Source organism: Mus caroli, unplaced genomic scaffold (assembly GCF_978045245.1).
Source record: "Mus caroli unplaced genomic scaffold, Mus_caroli_1 scaffold_9, whole genome shotgun sequence".
NCBI classification, from domain to species: domain Eukaryota; kingdom Metazoa; phylum Chordata; class Mammalia; order Rodentia; family Muridae; genus Mus; species Mus caroli.
Window position 1 is genome coordinate 119,751,847 of NW_028227264.1, and position 23,364 is coordinate 119,775,210.

A 23,364-nucleotide genomic window follows, 5' to 3' on the forward strand; every position below is an offset into this window, starting at 1 on the left:
CAACCATCCGTAACAAGATCTGGCGCCCTCTTCTGGAGTGTCTGAAGACAGCTACAGTGTACTTACATATAATAAATAAATAAATAAATAAATAAATAAATAAATAAATAAAATAAAAAGCCTAGCTCACTAATCATTTCCCAGAACTATTTCTATGCTTGCAGAGTCTCTCTCCGGGAAGAAGAGGCCCCTCCCTCCCTTGCACTGGCTGTGTTTCTAATCCTTTGTCACCCACAGTTTGTCGAGTGTTTTGTTTTAAATCTGGTAAAGAAAGAGGCTCCTGTTTGTGTCTCTGCAAACCTTGCACTTGAATGTGATTTAAGAATGAAAGCCTTCCTCTGGGTTGCTTGAACTGCAGAGCAGCACTGTATTATATTCTCAAGAGTTTTTAATATTGACGTCTGCCACCTAAAGACGTTTTACAAATCCTTATACCTGGCACCACAGCCACCAGTCTGAGTTAACCAGATGCTATGCTGCCCCTCCTCCGCCTGAAAGTTTCCAGGGTGAGTCTATCAGAAGCATAGCCAGGAGCACCAGCTTAAGTCCTGTTTTCTTGATAGTGTTCACACCAGCGATAAACCTCTAGCTAGGCTTTCTTCTTCCAGTCTCTTGCCAAGTCTCCTGCTAACGTCTCATCCACCGTCTACGCTCTAACTAAAGTTGTATTTTAAACATAGATCCAAACCTTTCACTTCCCTGCTTCATCAGGCTTCTCTCTTCTGTATTATTGTCTGTGTTTCCTTCCCACCCCCCCATATGCCACCAAATGAATCGCTACCCACAAGTGGAGTCCTGCGTCTGTTTCCCTAGCACGTGGGCTTCCGTTCCTTCACTGTTCACCAAAATCCTACGCACTGTCTCAACCCAGAGGAAAGGTCAGCTTCTTCCATCCACTTTTGAATTTGCTCCTGGGGAATGTTTATTGGAAGGGTGCTGTATGCTGAGTACTCTTCTGGCTGCTAGATTGTCCCCTCTTTTGGGTGCAGAGATGCTACATGTCATATGCTCCTGGGGCCTTTTGTACAAGCCTCTGATAAAGTACTTGTGGCTCAGTTGTTTCATCTTTTACTGAGCTGGGTATTTGCCCTCAAACACCATGAACTCCTGAGAACAGAAGCAGGTCCACTCCACGGGAGTTTAATAAGCAGTTCTTGAGCTGTGATTAGCTCCACTGGCTCTCATCATCTGCTCTCGCCACTACTTGTGTGGCTTCAGGATGATTTAGGTACCAAGTATCCCCTATGAAGGCTCGTGTGTTGGAGTCTTGGTTCACGATGCACCAAGGTTCATAAATGGGCCATTTGGGAAGGACTTAGATCCTGAAGGCCCAGACGTCATGAGTGCATTAATCCCTTCATAGAGGCACACTATCCGGACATTATAGGGATGGAGTTAAAAGAAGGAAAGAGAGAGCTGCAGAGGCAGAGCAGCCGTTAGGATCACATGGTGCTCTCCTAGAGGACCTGAGCTCCGTTTCCAATGTCTATATCTACTGGGAGGTGTTGCAGGATTTTCCCTGTCCAATTACATTAGGGCACCAAGAGGCCTGTGATTGGTCAGGGAAAAGGGAGGCGGAGCTAAGAGTTGAGAGACAGTGTAGCAGAGAGGAGAGAAAGGAGAATGGAAGCGGAAGTGAACCCGCGTGATCTTAACCAGCCACAGGTAGCTATGATATCATAAAGTTAGAATAATTGGGATAAAGCTTCTATCATTATCAATTGGCTCTGAAATTATTGTATTAGCATGTGGCAAATTGTGATTTTATTGATACATAAATCTGATTGGTTAACTGTAAGCTTTAAGAGTTTTGATTTACTTGGTTACTGGAATGTGGGACTGCCAATGGCCAAGAGGAACCGCAGTCCAGGGACAAGAGAGCCAGAATCTGCGGGGGCTAGCTAGAGAGAGTTGCCCGCAGCGGGAGCACTGAAGCATGGTCTGGCCCCACCGGGGAGTTAGTCGGATGAGAGAAACAGGAGCACAGGGAGCTGGTGGGTCATTTTTTATTATTTCCTGCAAAAGGGAGGCTCACAACTTCTGTTGTTCCAGTTGTAGAACACACAGACACATGCATCACACCTACATCATATACACACACATAGACACACATTACACACATACTCACATATATATATACGTACACATCACACACACACACGTATATATACACATATCATACACACTCATACATGCACATACATATCACTCACACACATACCTATATATACACACATCACACACTCACCACACACACACATAAACACAAAAATAACCATATTCTCCCGATAGATAGATATACATATATGTGTACATCTATGAGTACGTGCACATCTAAGTGTATATGTATACGTTTTTAAAAGTTGGTTAAAGCACTGAGGCAGTACTCTATAAGAATATGCCCTGGTCCTACCCTCTCTGTTTCTTAGCCATCATGGGCTGAGCAGCTGGACTCTACCAAGTTCTACCATAATGTCTTGTCTGTCTCATCACCTTCCATAGCACAGTGTCACCAGTTGATCATGGACTCAGTCCCTCCAACTGTAGCTAAAACAGTTCTTTCCTACTTCAAGTTGACTCTCTCAGGTATCTGTCACCGTGATGGAAGCCTAACTTGGTCCTACTAGAAGCTCCTTCCTCCTTACGTTCCTGAGCACTGATCATCTGTCCACCTGGGCTCCAAGCTCACCGGTATCGTGGCTGCAAGGCCTCAGCTATGACACAACTGTGAGACTTCATCTGTAGCATGGCTGAGAGGCCTCACCTGTAGCAGGACTATGAGTCTATGCTGAGAGAAGACACAACTGGCACTAAGCAGCTACGATGCACATTCTGATCTTCTTGGTGTTCTGATTCGTTTGAGGTCACACTGCATAGCCTTAGCTTGCCTAGACAATTCTTTGTAGACCAGGCTGGTTTTGAACTCACAGAGGTCTACCTCCCTCTGCCTTCCTAGTGTGGAGATTAAGGGAATGTACCACCACGGGCTCTATCTGATCTCCATTAACGTTCCTGGGGCCATGAACGGCTTTTAGAAAAGACTTTCTCAGGCAATACATCTAAGGATGGGAGAGACTTTGATCTTACACACCACATCCGTTTAAGACAGGCAGTCGTGCCTCGGTCACTTCTCAGCCCCACCCCCATCCCAAGGCCTTGTATCTCATTTTCATTTGTGAAATTCGATTTTCCAATATTTCTCCTATCAATGTTGATTTTTTAAAGTGGCACCTTTTAGTATGAAATAGTAGTAACCAAGAGGAATGGATGGCAATCACGATTCTCTCCTTACCTGTTTAAACAATTTAACAGCATATGTCTGGTTTCGAATGGTCACTCTGTAGACTTCAAATATCTCCCCTTCTCCAATCAGGAAGTCTTTGTGGAAATGTTTGGTTCCTTCTAGGATACTCTGGAAGCTGATAGGGGGTTTCTGCAGTGTTCCTTGGGAGAGAAAAAGAAAGACAATGAGCCGTCTCTTCCAAGAGTCAATGTCACTGTTACAAGAAGGTGAAAGTACATTAGAGTGGAAGGTCTAAGTGCAAGGCCCAGGAGCCCTCAGTGAAGCCCACCATGTGTCCTCTGTGTGTTTCAGTGCCTCCGGCTCTCATCCTTCAATACGGCAGGGGGCTTTTTAGATATTTGAACAGCAGCCTGATTTTTATCTCCAATGAGGTTAGCCAAAGAAGCCCAGCTGAGGCCATGATTCTGGGGACTTGTCTGTCCTTAGGTCAAGCAATGCCTTACTTTTGACTGACTGGAACTCTTGGGGCAGCTAAACAGTGCCCCCCCTCAAACTTTACTGATAGAAAAGCTTTTGAGGTGCCAAAGCCTCTGAGTGTCACTTAGCTGATTTTTTTTTTTTTAGAGATTTATTTATTTATTATATGTAAGTACACTGTAGCTGTCTTCAAATACACCAGAAGAGGTCATCAGATCTCAATACGGATGGTTGTGAGCCACCATGTAGTTGCTGGGATTTGAACTCAGGACCTTTGGAAGAGCAGTCAGTGCTCTTGACCGCTGAGCCATCTCTCCAGCCCCCACTTAGCTGATTTCCTCAGAGAAAATGAAGACATGTCACCTCTGAGCAGATCACCCAAAGGAGGCTGGTTGAAGATATTTAAAGATAACCAGATGCAGATTTAAGAAGATGGGAGGGCCTAGAGCCAGGACTGGGTTGCAGGGAGCTGGCTGAGCATCCCAGAGGTTCTACACACAGAACTACAAAGGATAGAAATAAAAGATAAAAACCATAGGTAAAACATAGCTTAATTTTAACTATATCTCAACAAACATCCTCTAAGGGCATTTATGCTTTCATTTATAGATCAGGGCTAAAGACTGAAAACCTCAGCTGATGTCCTAACTCTCCCATAACCAGAGAATCTGCAGGCTTGGGGCAAATGCTTAGGCAATTGGCCTTAAGTAATTTTTAAATTTTATCAGAATCACTCCTAGGTGGAACTAACTCATTTTCCCTATTAATAAACTAAAGAAGCTAATCTAAAATACAAGCGGCTTTTCACATTGACCTTCAGCATTACGTTATGATTATCTCAAAAGGTCTGTGCATCTATGAAAATTTCTGAGGCTATGTAAAACTCAATACAGGTTTTTCAGTACTTTCTTATGGCACACAAAACCTGCAAACTTTCGTAACAAAGTCCCTGGGTGTGAAATTCCTCCATGGTATTCATTAGTGCCAATGGATAATAACGATGGTGGTGATGATATGTTCTTCTCCTCTTCCCCCACTCTTCCTCCTTCACTTCTTCCTCTTCCTCCTCTTCTTCTTCCTCTTCTTCTTCCTCCTCCTCTTCTTCCTTCTCTTCTTCTTCCTCTCTTCCTCTCCGTCTTCTTTCTCCCCCTCTTCCTCCTCCTTCTCCTCCTTTTCTTCTGTTTCAGAGGTTCCCTGAGGCAAACTCACTTCTTATTTTCCTTTAATTAATGCACTAGTATTGTGTTTTATAAAGACAACTTCAGCCGATGGATCCTTATATTACAATATGTCATCTACCACAACTATAGTGTCCATCAAATTTTAAAAGATTATTTCATACCTAGGAAAATGTTATAATTAATTTGGAATAGAAACAGTTCAGTTAATTCATTACTTCCCCCTACAAACTCACATATATGAATGTGTGATTTAATTAATTGTGATGTAATTGCTTTTTAATTTTTTTCCCTTTTTTTTTTCTTACCTTTTTTATTATGTTCAGGAACAAGAACATTATCCACTGTTACACTGGCTGGTTCCTGAGAGAAGAAATATATAATAAGTAATTCCATTTTATAAGCCTAGAAAGAGCAGAGCTCAACAGAAATCGATAGCTCCCCGTGAGACTCTACACTGCATCCGAGCAGAGTGGAGTTTAGAAAAAAAGCTGGAGGAAAGCTAAGTTATCTCACTTTGTTCAACAGTATTCACTTCCTTACAGACATGGCTTCCATGCCCACTGACAACAGCAGAGTGCCAACGCCATCACTGCCAGTTTTAAGTGGATTGTAACACTTTCTAAACAGTGGCCACTGGTGATCTGTTGTGATAAAAGCTAGCAATTCCATAAAATATCACACAGGAAAGGGTAATAACAAGCTGAGGTGAGATGAGTGTGTAATTCCCCTCCCCCCTTCCAGCATCTTAATTCTATGCCTCAGCTCTGCTGGATCCTGGGAGCAAAAACCCCTCACTCCTTGAGCATTTACAACTAAAGACAGACAAAGCGAGAGGCAAAGCGTTTCTAGTTTTCAGACTCTGCCTGTATGTCCAGCTCTTTCCCGCCAGAGAATTTCAATCTTTATGCAAGTGTGTGCACCAGAGGTCCAGGGTCGTTTTCTCTGCACGCATGCTTCACGTCAGGTGAGAAGCTAGGGAATGGAAGCTCGTGATGCATCTGCACTGAAGGAGTCCAGCTTATGCCTGAAAGAGAAGCAAAGGGAGCTGGGTATAGAAATGTTTATGTCCCAAAGGTTCACTTGCCTTGAGGTCATGGAAATAAATATAACACTAGTAATGCCCATGTCTAGAGTTTATCTTCATTCAACTGGAATAGATACAGTCACACCTGTGAAATGTTTCCTGATGCTGAAGTACCCAGTCACACCTGTCTTCGCTTAATAATACGACTAGCTACATTCAAGCATTCTTAGTCGTCGTGAAGACTAATAAAGCCTGAAACACAACGCAGAAAGCCAAATGTCAGGCTTCCACCAGGCTCTGCAGACATTTCAGTGTCGAGGTTGGGTATTATGTTTTGCTTTTTTACTCTTTTTACAACAAAGTATCAGAGATTACTATGTGTACACACACACACACACACACACACACACACACACACTATCAATCATCAATACTCACACCCTTCCCAAATATAAGCTCTATTTTTACTTTGTAGATTTCTGTCAGAACTGAGATGCTCTGTGTTGTGTCTCACAAGAGATTAAAATACTTCTGTCTTTGCTGTTCTAGCTAATATTTTGATTCAACCTTAAGGATGTTTTTGTTTTTTATGGTCTGGTTACTCTTATTTTCTAGCATTTATCAAATTATTTGCTTACAAAACTAGCAACCAGACACCACCAATTAATCTTTCAAAACCCTCAAATATTGTCCAAAAATCAACCAACAGAACCTATTTGATATCTATAGAACTTTCTTTCCAAACACATAACTCACACGTCCTCCTCCAGAGGACACCAAACATTCTCCAAAACAGGCCACATGTTGGATGATAAAATGAGCCTCAGTATATTTAGAAGACTTGAATTATACAAAGTACATTTTCTGACCACTGGGAAATTAAAGTAGAAACCAGCTATGAAGAGAAAATTGGAAAAACTCACAAAAATAGGAACATTAAAAAAATCATGATTAATGAGTCTAAAAATCATGACTAATGAGGTAAAGACAATGGTTGAGAGTAAATTAGGAAATAATCTGCAATGAGTCAATAAATTTTTAAAAACAGCCAAAAACTTAAGGTAGGGAGCACAGAGCAGGGCTGAGAGGGGACACTGTAACTGAGGAGTTCTGCCTTAAGATGGAAGAAATAGCTCAAACCAGTAGCATGTTTTCACTTTAAGGAACTATTTTTTTTAATGGCAAAATAAACAAAAGCAAATGGAAAGAATTCAGGTCAGAGTGGAAAAGGGGAATTTTCAGAAAGGGAGATTCATAGGAAAGTAAGAAGTGCTTTGAAAAGATCACCAAAACTGGCAAGAGTTTGGATAAGATGAAAACAGAATGGAAGAAGGAAGGAAGGAAGGAAGGAAGGAAGGAAGGAAGGAAGGAAGGAAAGAGGGGAAAGGAAGGAGAGAGAGAGGTCAGGAAGTGGGGAGGGAAAAGGAAGAAGCAAGGGAGGGAAGGAAGTGGGGAGGGGGAAGAAGGAGTGGGGCAGGAAGTGGGGAGGGGAAGGAAGGAGGGAGGATAGGAAGTGGGGAGGAAGAGAGGAAAGGAAGGAACAGAAGGAGAAAAGAAAGGAGAGAGACACATTATTAAAATTAAAAACAAAAGAACAACCTCTATTGATTTCATGGTTTTACTGAATCATTGGTGTTATAAAGGAATACAAGGACATCAAGAAAATATAATGCACACGAAATTAGATAACTCAGATGATAAGAACAGATTGCTAGGGTTCTATCTACTAAAATTAATTCAAAGGATAATCTGAATGGACAGGTAATAAGTCAAAAAGTGAATAGTGTTTTCTAATGTCTTACAGAGAGAAGGTCCAGTCCAGATGACTGTATTGTTTAATTCTACCAGCCACGAATGGACAGTTTAGCACAAACCCTGTACAGACTTCAAATGCAGAAGAGGACAGAACAAATCCTGGATCATTCAATGGGCCATCGTTATTTTGATACCAGTACCAAACACAGGAAGGAGCAGACATTAGCCTGTACAAGGATAGGTGCAAAAATCCTCAACAAAACACCAACAAACCAAACCCACAAATATGCCAAGCACCACATGTCACAACTGAGTGGAATCTATCCTAGAAAGCCACGATTTGCTTAAAACTGAAAGTCAAGTTATATAACAGTCACACCAATAGAATCAAGGATACAAAACCACAGGTTTAGCTCAAGAGTTTGAAAAATAAATTGAAACCCAGTACCTAGTACTCTAGAAACAGGGAGTTTTCTCAATTTGATATAAGGTATCTATGGAAAAAAAAAAAAACATAGTCTGGTCATGCTTAATGGTAAAAGACAGAATGTTTTTTGCTTAACGTCAACAACAGGGCAGAGCTGCTTGGTCTGACTATGACTGCTCATTATTACGTTGAAAGTTCTAGCCAGCAGAGCCAAACTAGATAAAGAGCTAACACACCCTGAAACAGGTATTGCTACGTGCAACATTTCAAGTCTGGGAGCTATAAAAGCATTAAATTTCATTATCTGTATGTTGTTAAAAGAAAACAAAGGTAACATTTCATTGTCAGAAAATGATAGCTTTAAAATGGTTCCTCTGAGAAGCCCATAGAAAACTGTATATTTTCTGTTTTCAAAGATGTTTAAAAAACTAAAACAAGAAAACACTGATTTGGGAGATCACACAGCTGCCGAGGTGCTTTCTATGCAAGGGTAAGGATCTACATTCAATCTCCAGAATCGTCACGATGAAAATAAAACCAAAACAGCCAGGCAATGTAGACATCATTAAAGCCCAACACAGAGGAGGCAGACAGACTGATCTCTTGTGTTTGTTAGGCCTTCACCCTGCCTGATAGCTGAGCTCCAGACCAATGAGAGACACTGTCTTGAAAAACAAATTGTATGTCTTGAAAGAACAAAACAACAACACAAAGATTCAGGAAGTAAACAATTCAGATGGTTTAGGAAGTCCCTGAAACTGAGCAGATGCACAAGCCTCCCAACTCCCCAAGATTATATGAAGGTAGAAGGGAGGTAAAGACATGAGAATCATCCTCCTATAGGTTCACATACTAGCTATCCTGGAATATGGAGTACAGCAGAATCAAAAGAAGCAAGCCCTAGAAACTATCCTCTGACTGGCACACTTGCACTGCAGCGTGAACGCAACACGAACGAAAAGAAACAGTGGTGCACGCCTTTAATCCCAGCACTCAGGAGGCAGAGGCAGGAGGATTTCTGAGTTTAAGGCCAGCCTTGTCTACAGAGTGAGTTCCAGGACAGCCAGGGCTACATAGAGAAACCCTGTCTCCAAAAACCAAAACCAACCAACCAACCAAACAAACAAACAAAAAAACCCAAAAAGGACAAACTTGAGTGAATGGCAGGTAAGTAAGGCACAATTAAAGGACATGATCTAAAAAGGAGAATCACAACTTTATTCTGGAGGTATCATTTACATTCAGAGAAAACCCAATTATTGTATTGTCTATAACTGGGACATCCAATGTTGTTGCTAGCTTTTAATATTAAACTAAATAAAAATAACATTATATGTATTTTATTTACATATTTTGATTCTTATTCTGAGCTTTAGACAAAAAGCTGATGTTTTCAGTTACTGAATGAAATGTTAAAGTCCTATAGCTGCCAGGGGAGTGAGGCATGACTTTAATCCTAGTACTCAGGAAGGAGTAGGAGGCAGACATCTGTGAGTTCAAGGTCAGAAGGGTCTACATAGCAAGTTCCAAGCCAGTCTTCAAAACAAAACCAAGAAAATTAGAAAGGAATGTATCGTATTGTTAAGGTATGAAGGAAGAAAGTGTCACACTCACAAGCAACAGGTCACTGACAGACAGCAAGGCAGGCCAGTGTCTGTGGGAAGTACACTCCTTATATTTAGAGATGATAAGTCCCCATCGGATGGATAGAGAGCCTCAGTATGAGAACATGCTCACCATAGTTGATGAATAAGTGGATAGCTCGTTGATGCCCCATGTCCTGGAGAACCTCTAAAAGGTCGCCGATCGTCTTGTTTTTCTGTGCCCAGGACCAGAGCAATTCTCTTGTTCCACTTTTACCTTGGTTTACGTACTTTTCAATATGACGAACATCCAGCCAGCTGTTTGAAAGTCGCTCCGCTGTGGAAATTGCAACAGAAAGAAGACAGGAATAGACTACCTTTATTCATATACTTGGGATTTGTCTTGTCACCGTGTATGTTTTATTCTATTTGAATTGTAAGGTTTTATTTGGAGCTAATGTATTATATACTCCTGCCCTGCCACCTGTATCCACAGGACTAACCAGGACAAACTTGTGAGAATTAGTAACAAGTGAACCTTAGTCTCTCTAGTCTCTGCCTGCTGTCTCACTAGTGGAGCTGTCTCCTCTCCAGTTCTTGAGTTTCTGCATTGCATTTCTTCACCTCTGCGTCTGCTCTGCTCTCTGGCTCCTTGTCTTTCAGGCCAGTGGATGACAGTGTATCTTTTCCTTATCCTTCAGGCCAGTGGATGGCAGTGTATCTTCAGTGTACACGGTCCAGGGCTGTGGTAAGAGTATCTTATCTCCAGGCCTGCTTACTGCAGTACTTTGTTACAATGTTGCCTGCAGAGTCTCTCTGTTACAGGTTATCCTTTTACCTACTAAGGAGAAGACACTGCTCAGATTTTTTTTTATGCTGCTCAATAGATCTTGTTTATCACAATTACTACTACAACACGTTTGCTTAATGATGATCTTTTCCGTCTTATTCATTAACAATATTTTTTTGCAACAAACTGTGCAGTCTTATTTATTTATTCACTCTGCTCTTAATGTATATCATAATGGACTTACGGACATTTGGTTCTAAAGGGTAAAATCTAATAGTATTATGTTGCTGCTGAAGCTGTTTTGTGTGTCCATCTAAGTGGGTTCTTGTCTTCTGGCAAGGTCTATAGGTTTTTTAGCACTTCCTCATTTTCTGGCTCTCCACAGTGTTCTCAGCTCATTTGTGTGTTTTCCCCTTCTGCGAGGCTGAAGTTAATCGCTTGCTCAAAGAACTGTACTTTCTCTACCAGGAATGGTAGAAAGCTGTCTACTTGGAAAGCTAAGGTCTACTTGCTAGATAGGACTCGAGCTTTGTCTCCGACAGACCCTAGAAGCAAATATAGCTGGCAAATGCTTTCATGTGCACTGATCCAGTGTCTATATTCTCAGCCTGTGTGCTTGCACATTACAAACTAAGTGTCTATTCTGGTACCCCTGGTTTGAATATAATACCACAGGTTTGAATATAATACCACAGGTTACATGTTCTTCCTTGGAACTTTGTTCTTGAACAGCAAGAAACTTTGCTCCTGAGCCAAGCGGTAGTGGCGCACGCCTTTAATCCCAGCACTTGGGAGGCAGAGGCTGGTGGATTTCTGAGTTCAAGGCCAGCCTGGTCTACAGAGTGAGTTCCAGGACAGCCGGGGCTATACAGAGAAACCCTGTTTCAAAAACCAGAAGAAAAAAAAAAGAAAGAAAGAAAGAAAGAAAGAAAGAAAGAAAGAAAGAAAGAAAGAAAGAAAGAAACTTTGCTCCTGTTACTGACACTATTTCTACTTATTTGGCCTTACTGTAACCATCACGTACTTTCCAAATTGTTGAGACACCCTTGTGAGAAATATGGGAACTAAACTGAAGTACAATAGCTCTTGCTGCCCTGAGCCAAAAAGCATCCAGTTAAGATGTTGTTTACCACCTGCTTAGGTTAATCCTGTCTTACCTCACCTCTTCTTTGTGGTTATTACTCACTTGTAATACATTAAATTTATACTTATGCAATATTTGTTTAAATATTTGTTCTATACTGTCTTGGTGTTGAACATTTGTGTAACTGAAAGCTAAGATCTGGGTACCAAAGTACTGCTTTTATGGTGCCTGAGTTTAATAGGATTTACCAAATGAAAATTTGTGCCGCCTCACTGCACAACTGCAAAATGTTAAGTGCACTGAAAAGCAGAAAGAAGGAAGAGAGAAGGAAGCTGAGGGAAGGGGAAACTTATTTGTTCTTGTGGGAATAACCCAGGTTAGCGCAATCCCGCTGAGTTCTAAGGTAAGTGGTGTGTTTGGAGATGGCAGATGATCATGGTACCACCCCACCATGCCTTTTCCTCCAAGAAAGACTATAAAAGCTAGGGTCCTATACATAGGTCTATGAATGAAAGTCAGTTACCACCTGAGAATAATCGTGGGCATCCTGATACACTACCATGACCAGTTATTGGAACTCACAACATTTGCTTTCTGCCACATTCAAATGTGGAATAAACCCTCCAGCATTAACAGCAGTGAAAAAAAGATGATATTCTTTACCAGGCTAACAGGGACTCAGATCTGATAACAACGGTAAACTTTATGAAGACTTCTTCTGTTTAAAACCAATTTTGGGGCTGTTAAATTTTTAGGGAGTTGCTCTTTTTCATTTATAGTGTTCGAAATCATATTAAAGAGATAGGTGTTTCTGATTTAATATGGTAGTCTCTGCCCCCGCGTTTCCATTTCAGTGAGCCTTTGCTGGCATACACAGCTTACTTGTACTTTATAGCCTTGTTAATATTCTCAGAAAAACCATAAAGCCGAGGGAGATAATACAAAACCACAACTCCTCCCTGTTCTTTGAGTCCAAACTGACTTTGCCCATCAGTAGTCACCAAAGCATTCCCGATCGTCTACTCCATTGTTGAAGACTGAATTTCACTGCCTAGTACAGTTATGAATGGCCAAGTGTCATTTCTACCAGTGTTGAAGATTCAGGGTACAATTCACCAGGATTTTATTCCAGTCATAGCACAGTACAAGGACATGCCAACTTTGGGTGATTCAGGATTGGCACAACGTGGCATGCTGGGTCAGCACATGGAGTACAGATGTACTGGACCCTCAGGGCTCCTCTTGGTAGCTGATAAAGCGCGGTCACGCTGAGCTAAGCCGCTGAGGTCTCAGTGCTGCTTCTTACTGTAGCACAACACACAACACAACATCGTCTATCCTGACTGATACACGCAACATAGTCTATCCTGACTGATACACGAAACATAGTCTATCCTGACTGATACACACAACATAGTCTATCCTGACTGATACACACAACTGTGCACCTTGAATCTTCTTGTCGTTTAAGTGATGTCTTGTTTTGAAATAGAGTGAAAGATAGTGTCAGCTTTTGTGATTACATATTAAGTGCGTGGGTAAGTGAGACATGCAACTTGGAGGCATGAGTAGTCTGTAATGAACAATATATACAACTATATATATATGTATGTGTGTGTGTGTGTGTGTGTGTGTGTGTGTGATTTTTTAAGGGTTGGTGTCTTACAAAGAGGCCAGAACTACAGATCTCAAATATGTTTTAGATGTATGACCATTACAGGAAGAAAAAAAAAAAAAAGATGGGGAGGGGTCTTTTAGGCAAAACTTTGGCAAGAGGCAGTAATATTATTTTAATATACAGTTGGCTCTTCTTATCTGTGAGCTCTGTACCCGAGAATTCAACTAAGTAAATGTAAAAGTATTTTTAAAAGTTGTGTCAAGCAATTCACGGCAAGACTCTCTATTGCCCGTACATCACATACTTGAGTCATAAAACACTGAAAAGCCAAGCTGGTGATTATCTGGGGGGTTCATCCCTTCTGGCTTAGCTTTCATAGTGCTGTGTAGCTACCAGATTAGCACTCAATAGGCTTACCCACCTGGAGCTCTGGGACCTACAGCAGTGAGTGTGGGCTGACAAGTACACCCACTGGTTCAAGAGTGAGGAGAGTGTTAGAGGAGTTAGCAAGCACCTTCTGATTGGATTAAGGTTCACTCCACAAGACAGTATTCATGCCTGGTACCATTCAGAACCAAGAACCCCATGGTTGGGCAAGCAATAGACCCTAGAAAAGAACCTGAAGCTATTGTTCTGCTAAATAAACATAATAAATGTCCTTGAAGGTTCTTCTTTTTATACCCATAGATTAGTGCATCTCTCAGCCCCATCAGAGAGGTCTATTTCTCCAGTAGATGCTGAGTAGCAACACAGAGACACTCAAATGGACAACATGCAGAGAACAGAGACTTATGAAATTGATTGACACTTATATCACATCCCCCCCCCGCCCCCCAAGGTTCAGGGATCTTCACAGAAAAAGGGGTGGAGAGACGGTAAGAGCCAGACTGAGCGGATAACTGTAGTGAACCAGTATCGTCCAAACACAACAAGGAAGCTGAACATAGGAATTTAGAGTGGCTGTAACTGCATGCACAAGACTTGTACAAGATCAAGCCAGATCAACTCCCAACAGGGATTGGGGGGGGGGGGGGGAGACTGGCAGAGCTCCACATCTAGCCAAGGAGGTATGAGAGAGGGATGAATTCAGGGAAGCACGCACACGGCCCCCAGAAGCCACCAGTAGATGGCCCTTCACCTAGCTACACACTGGCCTCAATGAAGGCACTCATCCAGTTTAGAGATAAGATCTCACGAAGTTTGGGGGGACTCGGGATGGGGAGGCTAGGGAAGAAATTGGAAGGGAGGAAATTTGGGATGCGTTCATAAAAAGAAGACACATTATATGCATTATGAAATTCTCATATAAAAATTTTTAATTCTACCAGGAGCTGGGGATATAAGCCAGTGGTAGTGTCTACCTGCTTTGCCAAGGCCCAGGGTTTCATCCCTGACCCTACAATCAAAATCAGCATTAAACATGCTCAGCTGTGTTCTTACTTCTGTCCCTAAATCATACAGCATGAGTGTTTACTTATTTATGTTGACTTGTGTATTATTAATAATCTACAAAACGGGTGTAAAGTGTATGAGAGGACTATGTGTTTTATAGGCAAATTCAATGCTGTCTCACATAAAGAAACTGATGGGTGGGGCTGGAGAGATGGCTCAGCGGTTAAGAGCACTGACTGCTTTTCCAGAGTTCAATTCCCAGCAACCACATGGTGGCTCACAACCACCTGTAATGGGATCTGATGCCCTCCTCTGGTGTGTCTGAAGAGAGCGACTCTTATGTACTCATAGACATAAAATAAATAAATATTTTTAAAAAAGAAAAGAAACTGATGGGTAATTTGTCTCTTTCTCAAACTGTTGCCTGTGCCCTGGACAGCTCACCACCTGACCCTACCTGCCCTTGGGGGTTGGAGGTGAGATGGCTTGGAATCAAAGACACAGATCTGGAAGCAGGTGAGAAACACTGCAGCAAGCTCATCTGAGTGCTGCTGCAAGCTCCTTTAACACCCTCCACCCATGCCCTATTGGTCCCAAGAAAGTATCTCTTCTCAACACTGGCATTGTCTATGTCAGCAACTCTTGGTCTCTCAGGTAGTCCTCAATTAGGTCATCCTGCAGGAGATGCCTTTGCCGCTGCACTGTGTGGTCCTTATGTTTACATAGAGGTGGCCACTGCTGTTAATCCTACATCAAACTCATCTTTCCTTTTGGTTAAAGCATGGTTTTCCTCAATAGTTTACTTAGCTATCTCGACAAGCTCTTAAGAGCAAATTACTGTCATTTAAACACCGTTCTTCTCTTCATTGTGCCATTTATTATAGTAACTGTAGGCACCAAGTAGGAATGGAGCAGGGGAACAGGTTCCTAAATAAAGATGGAGACACCAGGGATGGATCTCTACACAGGGAGTTTCAGGAACCCTGATTTAGTTTAAAGCAATTATTATTTCTAAATAAGTGCTCATTCTTAAAGAGGCATTAGCCAGTGGATGCTGCCCAGGGGAATTTCCATTGGAAAACATGACAAATCAACTGCAAACTCTGTACACACAGTTCCCGACTTCCAGGGACAATAGTCTCCCATCAAAATGGAGCATGACTATGTACCTTGGGTTCCCACAGGAAGATGAGTGTTTAGTGGCAGCTCTGCCATTAGCACACACGGCAACTTCAGTGAGTCATGGACTACGAATGATTTCAAACTGCTACCTAACTAAAATGTTTACACAATTTGTCTGCACTTTCTCTGTCTGCTTTTAAGATTGTAATGAGCACTGACTTCAAAATCCCCTTTGTTTTTTGATGGTGGTCAGTGGCAGATAAATCACCATGCTCAAGACCCTGGGATAAGAACCTAATACTGAACAAGAATAAACAACAACAACAACAACAACAAAACCCCTAAAGCGAAAGAACTACTTGTCTTCTTTAGAAAACTTTCTACTCTCAGAGTAACATTCCAAGGAAAGTGCTCCCAGTGTGTGGGGTTTTTCTTCAGCCATTAGAAAGTTAATTTTCTAATTATTACCATTTTCAGGGTATTGGGCATAGCGCACCACACAAATTAATAATGTTATTTCTAAAACTGATGACAGGTTTTGCATTTTTTCTTTAAATAAATAAGGTTGGTTCCCTTGTACTTTACATCTTAGGGATATGGCCAAGGGCATAATTTTCAGGGGACAGAGAAAGAAAGACCCTGCCTTGAGCCACTGCAGTCAGGGAAGGGATGGGAAGTGAGTGCCAGCCTCGAAGCAGGAGCAGCTAGGGCGAGGTTAGCTCAGACTGAGGGATGAAGACAAGGTCTGTGGGAAGGAAACCCACAAAGTTCACAAAGGAGGAAGTGTCACCGAGTAAAGAAAAGGGAACGCTTAGAACTTGGGTTCAGAGAGAAGCGGCCCAGGAAAGTTTTCATCACCTTAGTATGTCACATGCCAGTACCGACGATGTTCAATTCACTTTTGCCAAATGACAATGCAAGAAACCCTGAGTACAGGCACGAGAATTTGAGAATTTATCCCACCAGCAACGAGACTGACCTCAAATGTCTAGAAAGTAGCAGTTGGTAGCTCCAGCTGTACACACAGAGACTACGCATTGTTTTATGGCTCAAAGTTCTCACAAAGAGCAAAGAAACAACGCACAGGGATTAAGGAAACCGGCTAACTTTCCAAAGCCCAGAGACACCGGCTTTCCTAGGTTCCAATCCTCATTTCCCTTCCTCTTTTTTCTTTCTTTCTTTCTTTCTTTCTTTCTTTCTTTCTTTCTTTCTAAAAACTGCTAGATTTCCGTTTTAAAAGGGCATCAGAGCGTGACCCTGGGCTCTTCCCTCCTGCCAAGCAGCCCTTCCTTCCTTAAAATATGCACCCAAGACTCAGCTGAGGTGTGAGTGAACTGGTATGTTTCAGCTACATAACACTGAGCTGGGCAGAGTGTAAGGAGAGCTAGATTAGGGAGGAAGTTTTTTTCTGTAGGAGTTCTTGGTAAGAGACTAGCAACGCTGTTCGAATCAATACTGCCTGCCTGCCTGCATGCATGAATTGCTTCCAGGACTAGAAATTAAATATGTTTTCTCTTTCTCTTACCGGTGATTCATGGTGCAACGTTAATAGCTTTTCCCTAAAGATAATGAATTTTGAATAGAAACACCACTAAAGAAAGACTAATTATCCACAACCGTAAAATGTATAATTCATTTAAATCCAATTCTATAAAACAATAACTCGGATTTGTTGCAACAGGAATGCAAACTCTTGGTAAGTTAGCTACATTCTGCAATCTTGCTTTCCCCCAATACTTCCTTCCTTCTCTTCCGAATGTAGGACTTTATTGCTTCATAAATCAAAATCAAAAAATCAAAGAGGAAAATTCCTGATGCTTAAATGTGTTGTTAAAGAGCGTTCTAAATTAAAAATATAAAGTAAGAAAAATGGGCCGTACTTGTTGAAAACCATTGTCTTGGAAGGTGTGATGGCTGTACCCAGTGGTCAACTTAACTGTATCCGGTGGGAACAACAATCCAGAAATAGAAGGCTCGCTTGTGATCCAGAGCTTGAGGCTTTGGAAGACACAGGCTTTGGATGCAGATTTTGAAGGATAGTGGCCATGAAAAGCTTAGGCCCAGCAGGCAAGGTCGTACAAACCTTTAATCCCAGGAGACAGAGACCAGCAGATCAATGAGTTCAAGGCCAGCCTGGGACAGAGCAAGATCCAAGTAAACAACAACTTAGGTCCAGGAACGGGGGGTGCACACCTCTAATCTGGGCCATACCTTCTGCTGGAGGCCTACATGAGAACAACGGGAAAGGAAGGCTTTCTTTATCTTTGCCCGCTTTACTTATTTGCTAACACACCTATTGGAACCTACTCCTTCAGGATTCCAGCTTAGACAGAAGGCCAGCGGAAACACCTAGCCTCCTGGGACTGAGCCGTTAGCGACTAGATTCTTGGCCTTTCCCTTCACAGCTGCCCATTGTTGGGTTAGCTGGACTGCAGACTGTAACGCATCCAGCTGATTTCCCTTAATCTATAGAGGCATTCCTTAAGTTCTGTGACTCCAGAGGACTCTGACTAAGACAGAAGACAGATCTTTCTGAAAGGGACCTGGGTACAATATAAGTCACAAGGATGGGCCTGAGAAGTCGATAACTCTATTTACCTGGAGTATAAGTATCACTAGATGCTCCAAGGTCGCGGCAGGCCATTTTGAGCAGGCAGAATTGTCTAGATAGTGCTAACCACTGGGGAATTCAGTTACAGAAATCATGTCTCCATATGCAAATATGTCTCTGGAGGGGTTTTTTTAGAATAACGCAACACACCCCAGTTTGCAATCTCTGTATTTGCATGCAACCGCTTGCCAAAGCCTTACGAAGTTAAGATAGTGATCTCAATGTTTGTTTTTAGGCAACCTAATGGGAAAACAAAGAGGCTTCTTTTCAGGTTTTCTACAAAACACACAAAGAAATAGGTTTGGTTTCGGCAACAGCAAGAACAGCCAGTCTTAGAATCTTTTTAAATCCCCAAGCAATAAAAACAAAATCCCAATGTGTCAGTTACCTATACATTTCTCATACCAGACAGTGTCAACACGAGTGTATCAATTTTGTAAGAAATAGTCCTTATCTACACATAAGCACATGTGCACTTTTTATTTTGTATCTGAGTAGGATTGTCACCACCACAAATGTCTCTCCACCTGTAGGTTTTGCTAGACCCACATAGGGACTTGAAGGTAGCCGCCCTTGGGTGCTCACAGGAGAAGAAGCCACCCTCACATTAGCATGTCAACCTGAAATTTAGAGTCTGAGTAACATTAGCCAGGCAACGTGGTGCACACCTTTAATGTCAGCACTCCTAAGGCAGCAGCAGGAGGATCTCTGAGTTTGAGGCCAGCCTGGTCTACAGAGCAAGGTCCCGAACAACTAACTCTGTGTAATGTCATTGACTGATAATGACCAATGCTGCTTTCCCACACGGCTTTCCTGTGCTGGTCTTCCTTACGACTTTTATGTAAGTTTGCTCTAGACTAACTTGGAAAATCTTCTGGAGCCGGTAACAGTACCATTCTAGCACCGTCTTCGTTGAACGTTTTACCTAGTAAGGATTTTACTTGTTTAAAAATGATCCCATCGACTCGGTTTTGGACACACAACAGAATGTTCCCTTCCAGCTCTTGTGTTAAATGCTAAGAGAGACACCGTGTGAGATAAGACAAATTAAAAACATAAACAAACAAAAAACCGGAATAGTTGCCTTGCCTGGGCTGTGCTGCTCAGACTCTGTGATGTTATGACAAAGAATCTGAGCAAAATAACCTAAGGAGAGGAAACCTGTTGGGCTCACAGGCTCAGAGATTTCAGGCTAGCGCTGTTTAGGGCAGTGGTTCTCAACCTGTGGGTCGCGACCCCTTTGGGAGTTCTGGCGCCGGAATCCATAGGAAAACACAAAGGTTTACATTTTGGTTCATAACAGTAGTAAATTTACAGCTATGAAGTTAGCCAAGAAAATAATTTATGGTTGGGGCTCACTGCAACATGAGAAACTGTATTCAAGGGTCGCAGCTTTAGGGAGGCTGAGAACCCTGGGGTAGGGTGTGGTGAGCCCGGCAGCTCTGTTCAGGGCTGCCTAGGAGTATAAGGAGACGAAATGTCTGACTCCAGCCCTTTATTCCGTGCCCTAAGGTGCTTCCCAATCCAATCAGGTTGACAGTCAAGAAGGACCATTACTATGAAGCGTATTTCTGGATGGACAATGAAGCGAGACGTGGAAGAGATGAGAGTAAAAGGGAAGAAAAGAGCGTAAGGGAGGCTCGAGTTTACGGGGTTTCTCTGGGGAGCCCTGGCTGTTCTAGAACTCACTCTGTCGACGAGGCTAGCCTTAAACTCACAGCGATCTGCCCGCCTCTGCCTCCCGAGTGCTGGAATCAAAGGCGTGCGCCACTACGGCCTGGCTTGGGAGTCCAAGAAGCAGCCAGGGGCAGCCGAAGCACAGAGCAGGTGAAGAGAGATACCTCGAGGTTGTCCACAGGACAACTGCCCTGTATGCTCAAGAAACAAAGAGTCACCATTGAAGAGAGACGGGGAAGAGGATTTACGGAGGAGCTGCAGGTTCACCCAAGGTGAAGTAGAGAACTACCACAGGGTTAGGATTGAAGAGGCATTAGTTGCATGTGTAAAAGGCTCACGGACAGCTGTTCTGAAAAAGGATCTGAGAAACACCAAGGAATCTGACTCAAGACAGCCACCTGACCCAGGTAAATGACAGAGGCTGTGGTGGCTGCGGTAAGTGGTTATATTACTAGTTAGATCAAAACTGCACAAACCAACAACATATCAGTTGCTTAGAGACGGGATGTGGTTTGGGGGTGAGAGGGGGTGGTGAGGAAATGGAGAAGTTACAAAATATTAATCTTTTGGCCTAAATAAATGAAAGGTGGGGGTTGCTATTCATTAAAATGGGAATGCTTTGGGGGGGGGTAGGGTGGAGGAGAGACAATCTTTGAGTGTTAAGTTGAAGACATCTATCCAGTAGGTGAATAGAAGGGTGGAGCCGACATTTAATAAAGACCCAGGTGAGACAGTTGGGAGTTAGCGACATCTTAATAGATTTTGGTAGAGAGTGAGCCATGGATTCGCCCAGAGGCACCACAAACGATAGAGAACCATCTGTCACAAAGGGAGGAAAAGAAGACTGGCATGTGGCTCTAGAAACTCAGAGCGCTCTGTGGAGAAAGGACAGTCCGTTGTGTCAAAGAATATGGAGCCTGGGAAATGAGCACCGCCTTCTCCCACGCTAGGGAGGAGTGGCAACAGGACCAGGGAGAGATGGAAGCCAAAGCAGAGAAGGTTCCAGAGAGGATAAAGGCAGTAGACCATGTAGAGCCCTTCTGAGGGAGAAGGGACAAATGGGCTGGTAGCTTTGAGTTGAAGTACGATCTAGCAAAAGCTTCGTAAGGTGTGGCGAGATGGCTCAGTGGTTAGCAGCACTGACTGCTCTTCCAAAGGTCCTGAGTTCAATTCCCAGCAACCACACGGTGGCTCACAACCACATGCCCTCTTCTGGTGAGTCTGAAGTCAGCAGTATATATATATATATATATATATATATATATATATATATATATATCTTGGGGCTGGAGTAAGCAGGGACTGAGCGAGCAGAGTTGACCGGAGAGAGCAGAGGTCCTAAAAATTCAGTTTCCAACAACCACATGAAGGCTCACAACCATCTGTATAGCTACAGTGTCCTCATATACATAAAATAGATAAATAAATCTTTTAAAAAGAAGTTTTAAGATGTGAGACATGACACTGAGGTCAAAGGCTTTGTTCTGTCTTCAGGAGGGGATGCTTGGCTGCTCCTGAAGGAAAGAGAACACGCAGCACCTCCTTCTGAAAGGGACAATGTGGAAAGAGGAGGAGAAAGAGAGGTTTTATAATGTGGGTACCCAACAGACACTGCCTTCGTCATGGTAAATGCAGGCAGAGATGCATCAGAAGTATGGACCCGAAGGAATGACCATCCAGAGACTGCCCCACCTGGGGATCCATCCCATAAACAACCACCAAAACCAGACACTATTGCAGATGCCAACAAGAGCTTGCTGACAGGAGCCTGGTATAGCTGACTCCTGAGAGGCTCTGCCAGTGCCAGTGCCTGACAAAGAAGTGGATGCTCACAGCCATCCATTGGACGGAGCACAAGGTCCCCCAGTGGAGGAGCTAGAGAAAGGACCCAAGGAGCTGAAGGGGTTTGCAGCCCCATAGGAGGAACAACAATATGAACTAACCAGTACCTCTAGAGCTCCCTGGGACTAAACCACCAACCAAAGAAAACACATGGTGGGACTCATGGCTCTAGCTGCATATGTAGTAGAGGATGGCCTTGCTGGTCATCAATGGGAAGAGAGGCTCTTGGTCCTGTGAAGGTTCTATGCCCCAGCATAGGGGAATGCCAGGGCCAGGAAGCAGGAGTATAGACCCTTGTTAAGCTGTGCTGAAAATGGCCGTTTACCTCTGTGATTTTTATCCCCCCAGACTCATAACCTTACTGTAATAATGATTAAGGCACCGATAAATCTCAATCGAGGAGCACTGTACTGGCTGGTTTTGTGTGTCAACTTGACACAAGCTGCAGTTATCACAGAGAAAGGAGCCCTCCATTGAGGAAATGCCTCCATGAGATCCAGCTGTAAGGCATTTTCTCAATTAGTGATGGGGTTGAGGGAGGGCCCATTATGGGTGGTGCCATCCCTGGGCTGGTGGTCCTGTGTTCTATAAGAAAGCAAGCTGAGCAAGCCAGGGAAAGCAAGCCAGTAAGTAACATCCCTCCATGACCTCTGCATCAGCTCCTGCTTCCTGACCTGCTTGAGTTCCAGTCCTGACTTCCTTGGTGATGAACAGCAATGTGGAAGTGTAAGCTGAATAAACCCTTTCCTGCCCAACTTGCTTCTTGGTCATGGTGTTTTGTGCAGGAATAGAAACTCTGACTAAAACAAGCACTAAGCGCGCCTCAGAACTGTCAAGATCATCCAAAACCAGCCTGAGATGAGACAGTTCAAAAGAGAAAGAGTGTGTGTGCGGAATTGTGACGTGGTGACTCAGGGGGAGGGCTGGGATGGAGTCCAAAAGAGGATTGGGAGTCTGGGAAAAAAATGAAAGGAGTGTGAACGGAATATGGACTTCAGTCAAATGATTACATGTCAGGGTTGTAACACACATACCATGCTCATGTGAAATACTAGTAATGGGAGATTCTGGGCCCAGATTTCGTGGTAGAACTTCTATGCAGAGGATACATGGGAACTCTCTATCATCTCCTGTACCCTTACCACAAGCATAAAGCTGTTTGGTTTTTAAAAAAATATTTATTTATTTATTTATTTATTTAGTGTATGTGAGTACACTGTAGCTGACTTCAGACACACCCGAAGAGGAAATCCAATCCCTTTACAGATGGTTGTGAGCCACCACATGGTTGCTGGGAATTGGACTCAGGACCTCTGGAAGAGAAGCCAGTGCTGTTAACCACTGAGCCATCTCTCCAGTCCCCACATAAAGCTGTGTTAAGAGGTAAAACCATTCGATTTTTGAAACTAAAAGGGGAGGAAAAGATGAGTTCAGAAGTGCGATCATCTCACCAGAGTCCCTGCTGGTCGCTAAGTTCCCTCAAGGCAAGTCACTTAGACTCCCCAGCAATCCATTCTTTTTTCTATCAATAAAATGG

General features: G+C 42.9%; 1 protein-coding gene across 2 annotated transcripts in view; it reads right to left on the reverse strand.

The window, feature by feature from the left end:
- The window catches only part of Irak3 (interleukin 1 receptor associated kinase 3), a 52,202-nt gene that overhangs the window by 24,295 nt on the left and 4,543 nt on the right, over nt 1-23,364 (reverse strand). The window contains exons 2-5 of one of the 2 annotated variants that reach the window (XM_021174672.3): nt 9,846-10,028; nt 5,823-5,926; nt 5,208-5,262; nt 3,293-3,444 (exon numbers count right to left, since the gene is read on the reverse strand). In XM_021174672.3, the coding sequence (XP_021030331.1) occupies nt 3,293-3,444; nt 5,208-5,262; nt 5,823-5,926; nt 9,846-10,028 (494 nt within the window). The remainder of the gene's footprint in view (nt 1-3,292; nt 3,445-5,207; nt 5,263-5,822; nt 5,927-9,845; nt 10,029-23,364) is intronic. The other variant, XM_085843206.1, reaches the window with a different exon arrangement.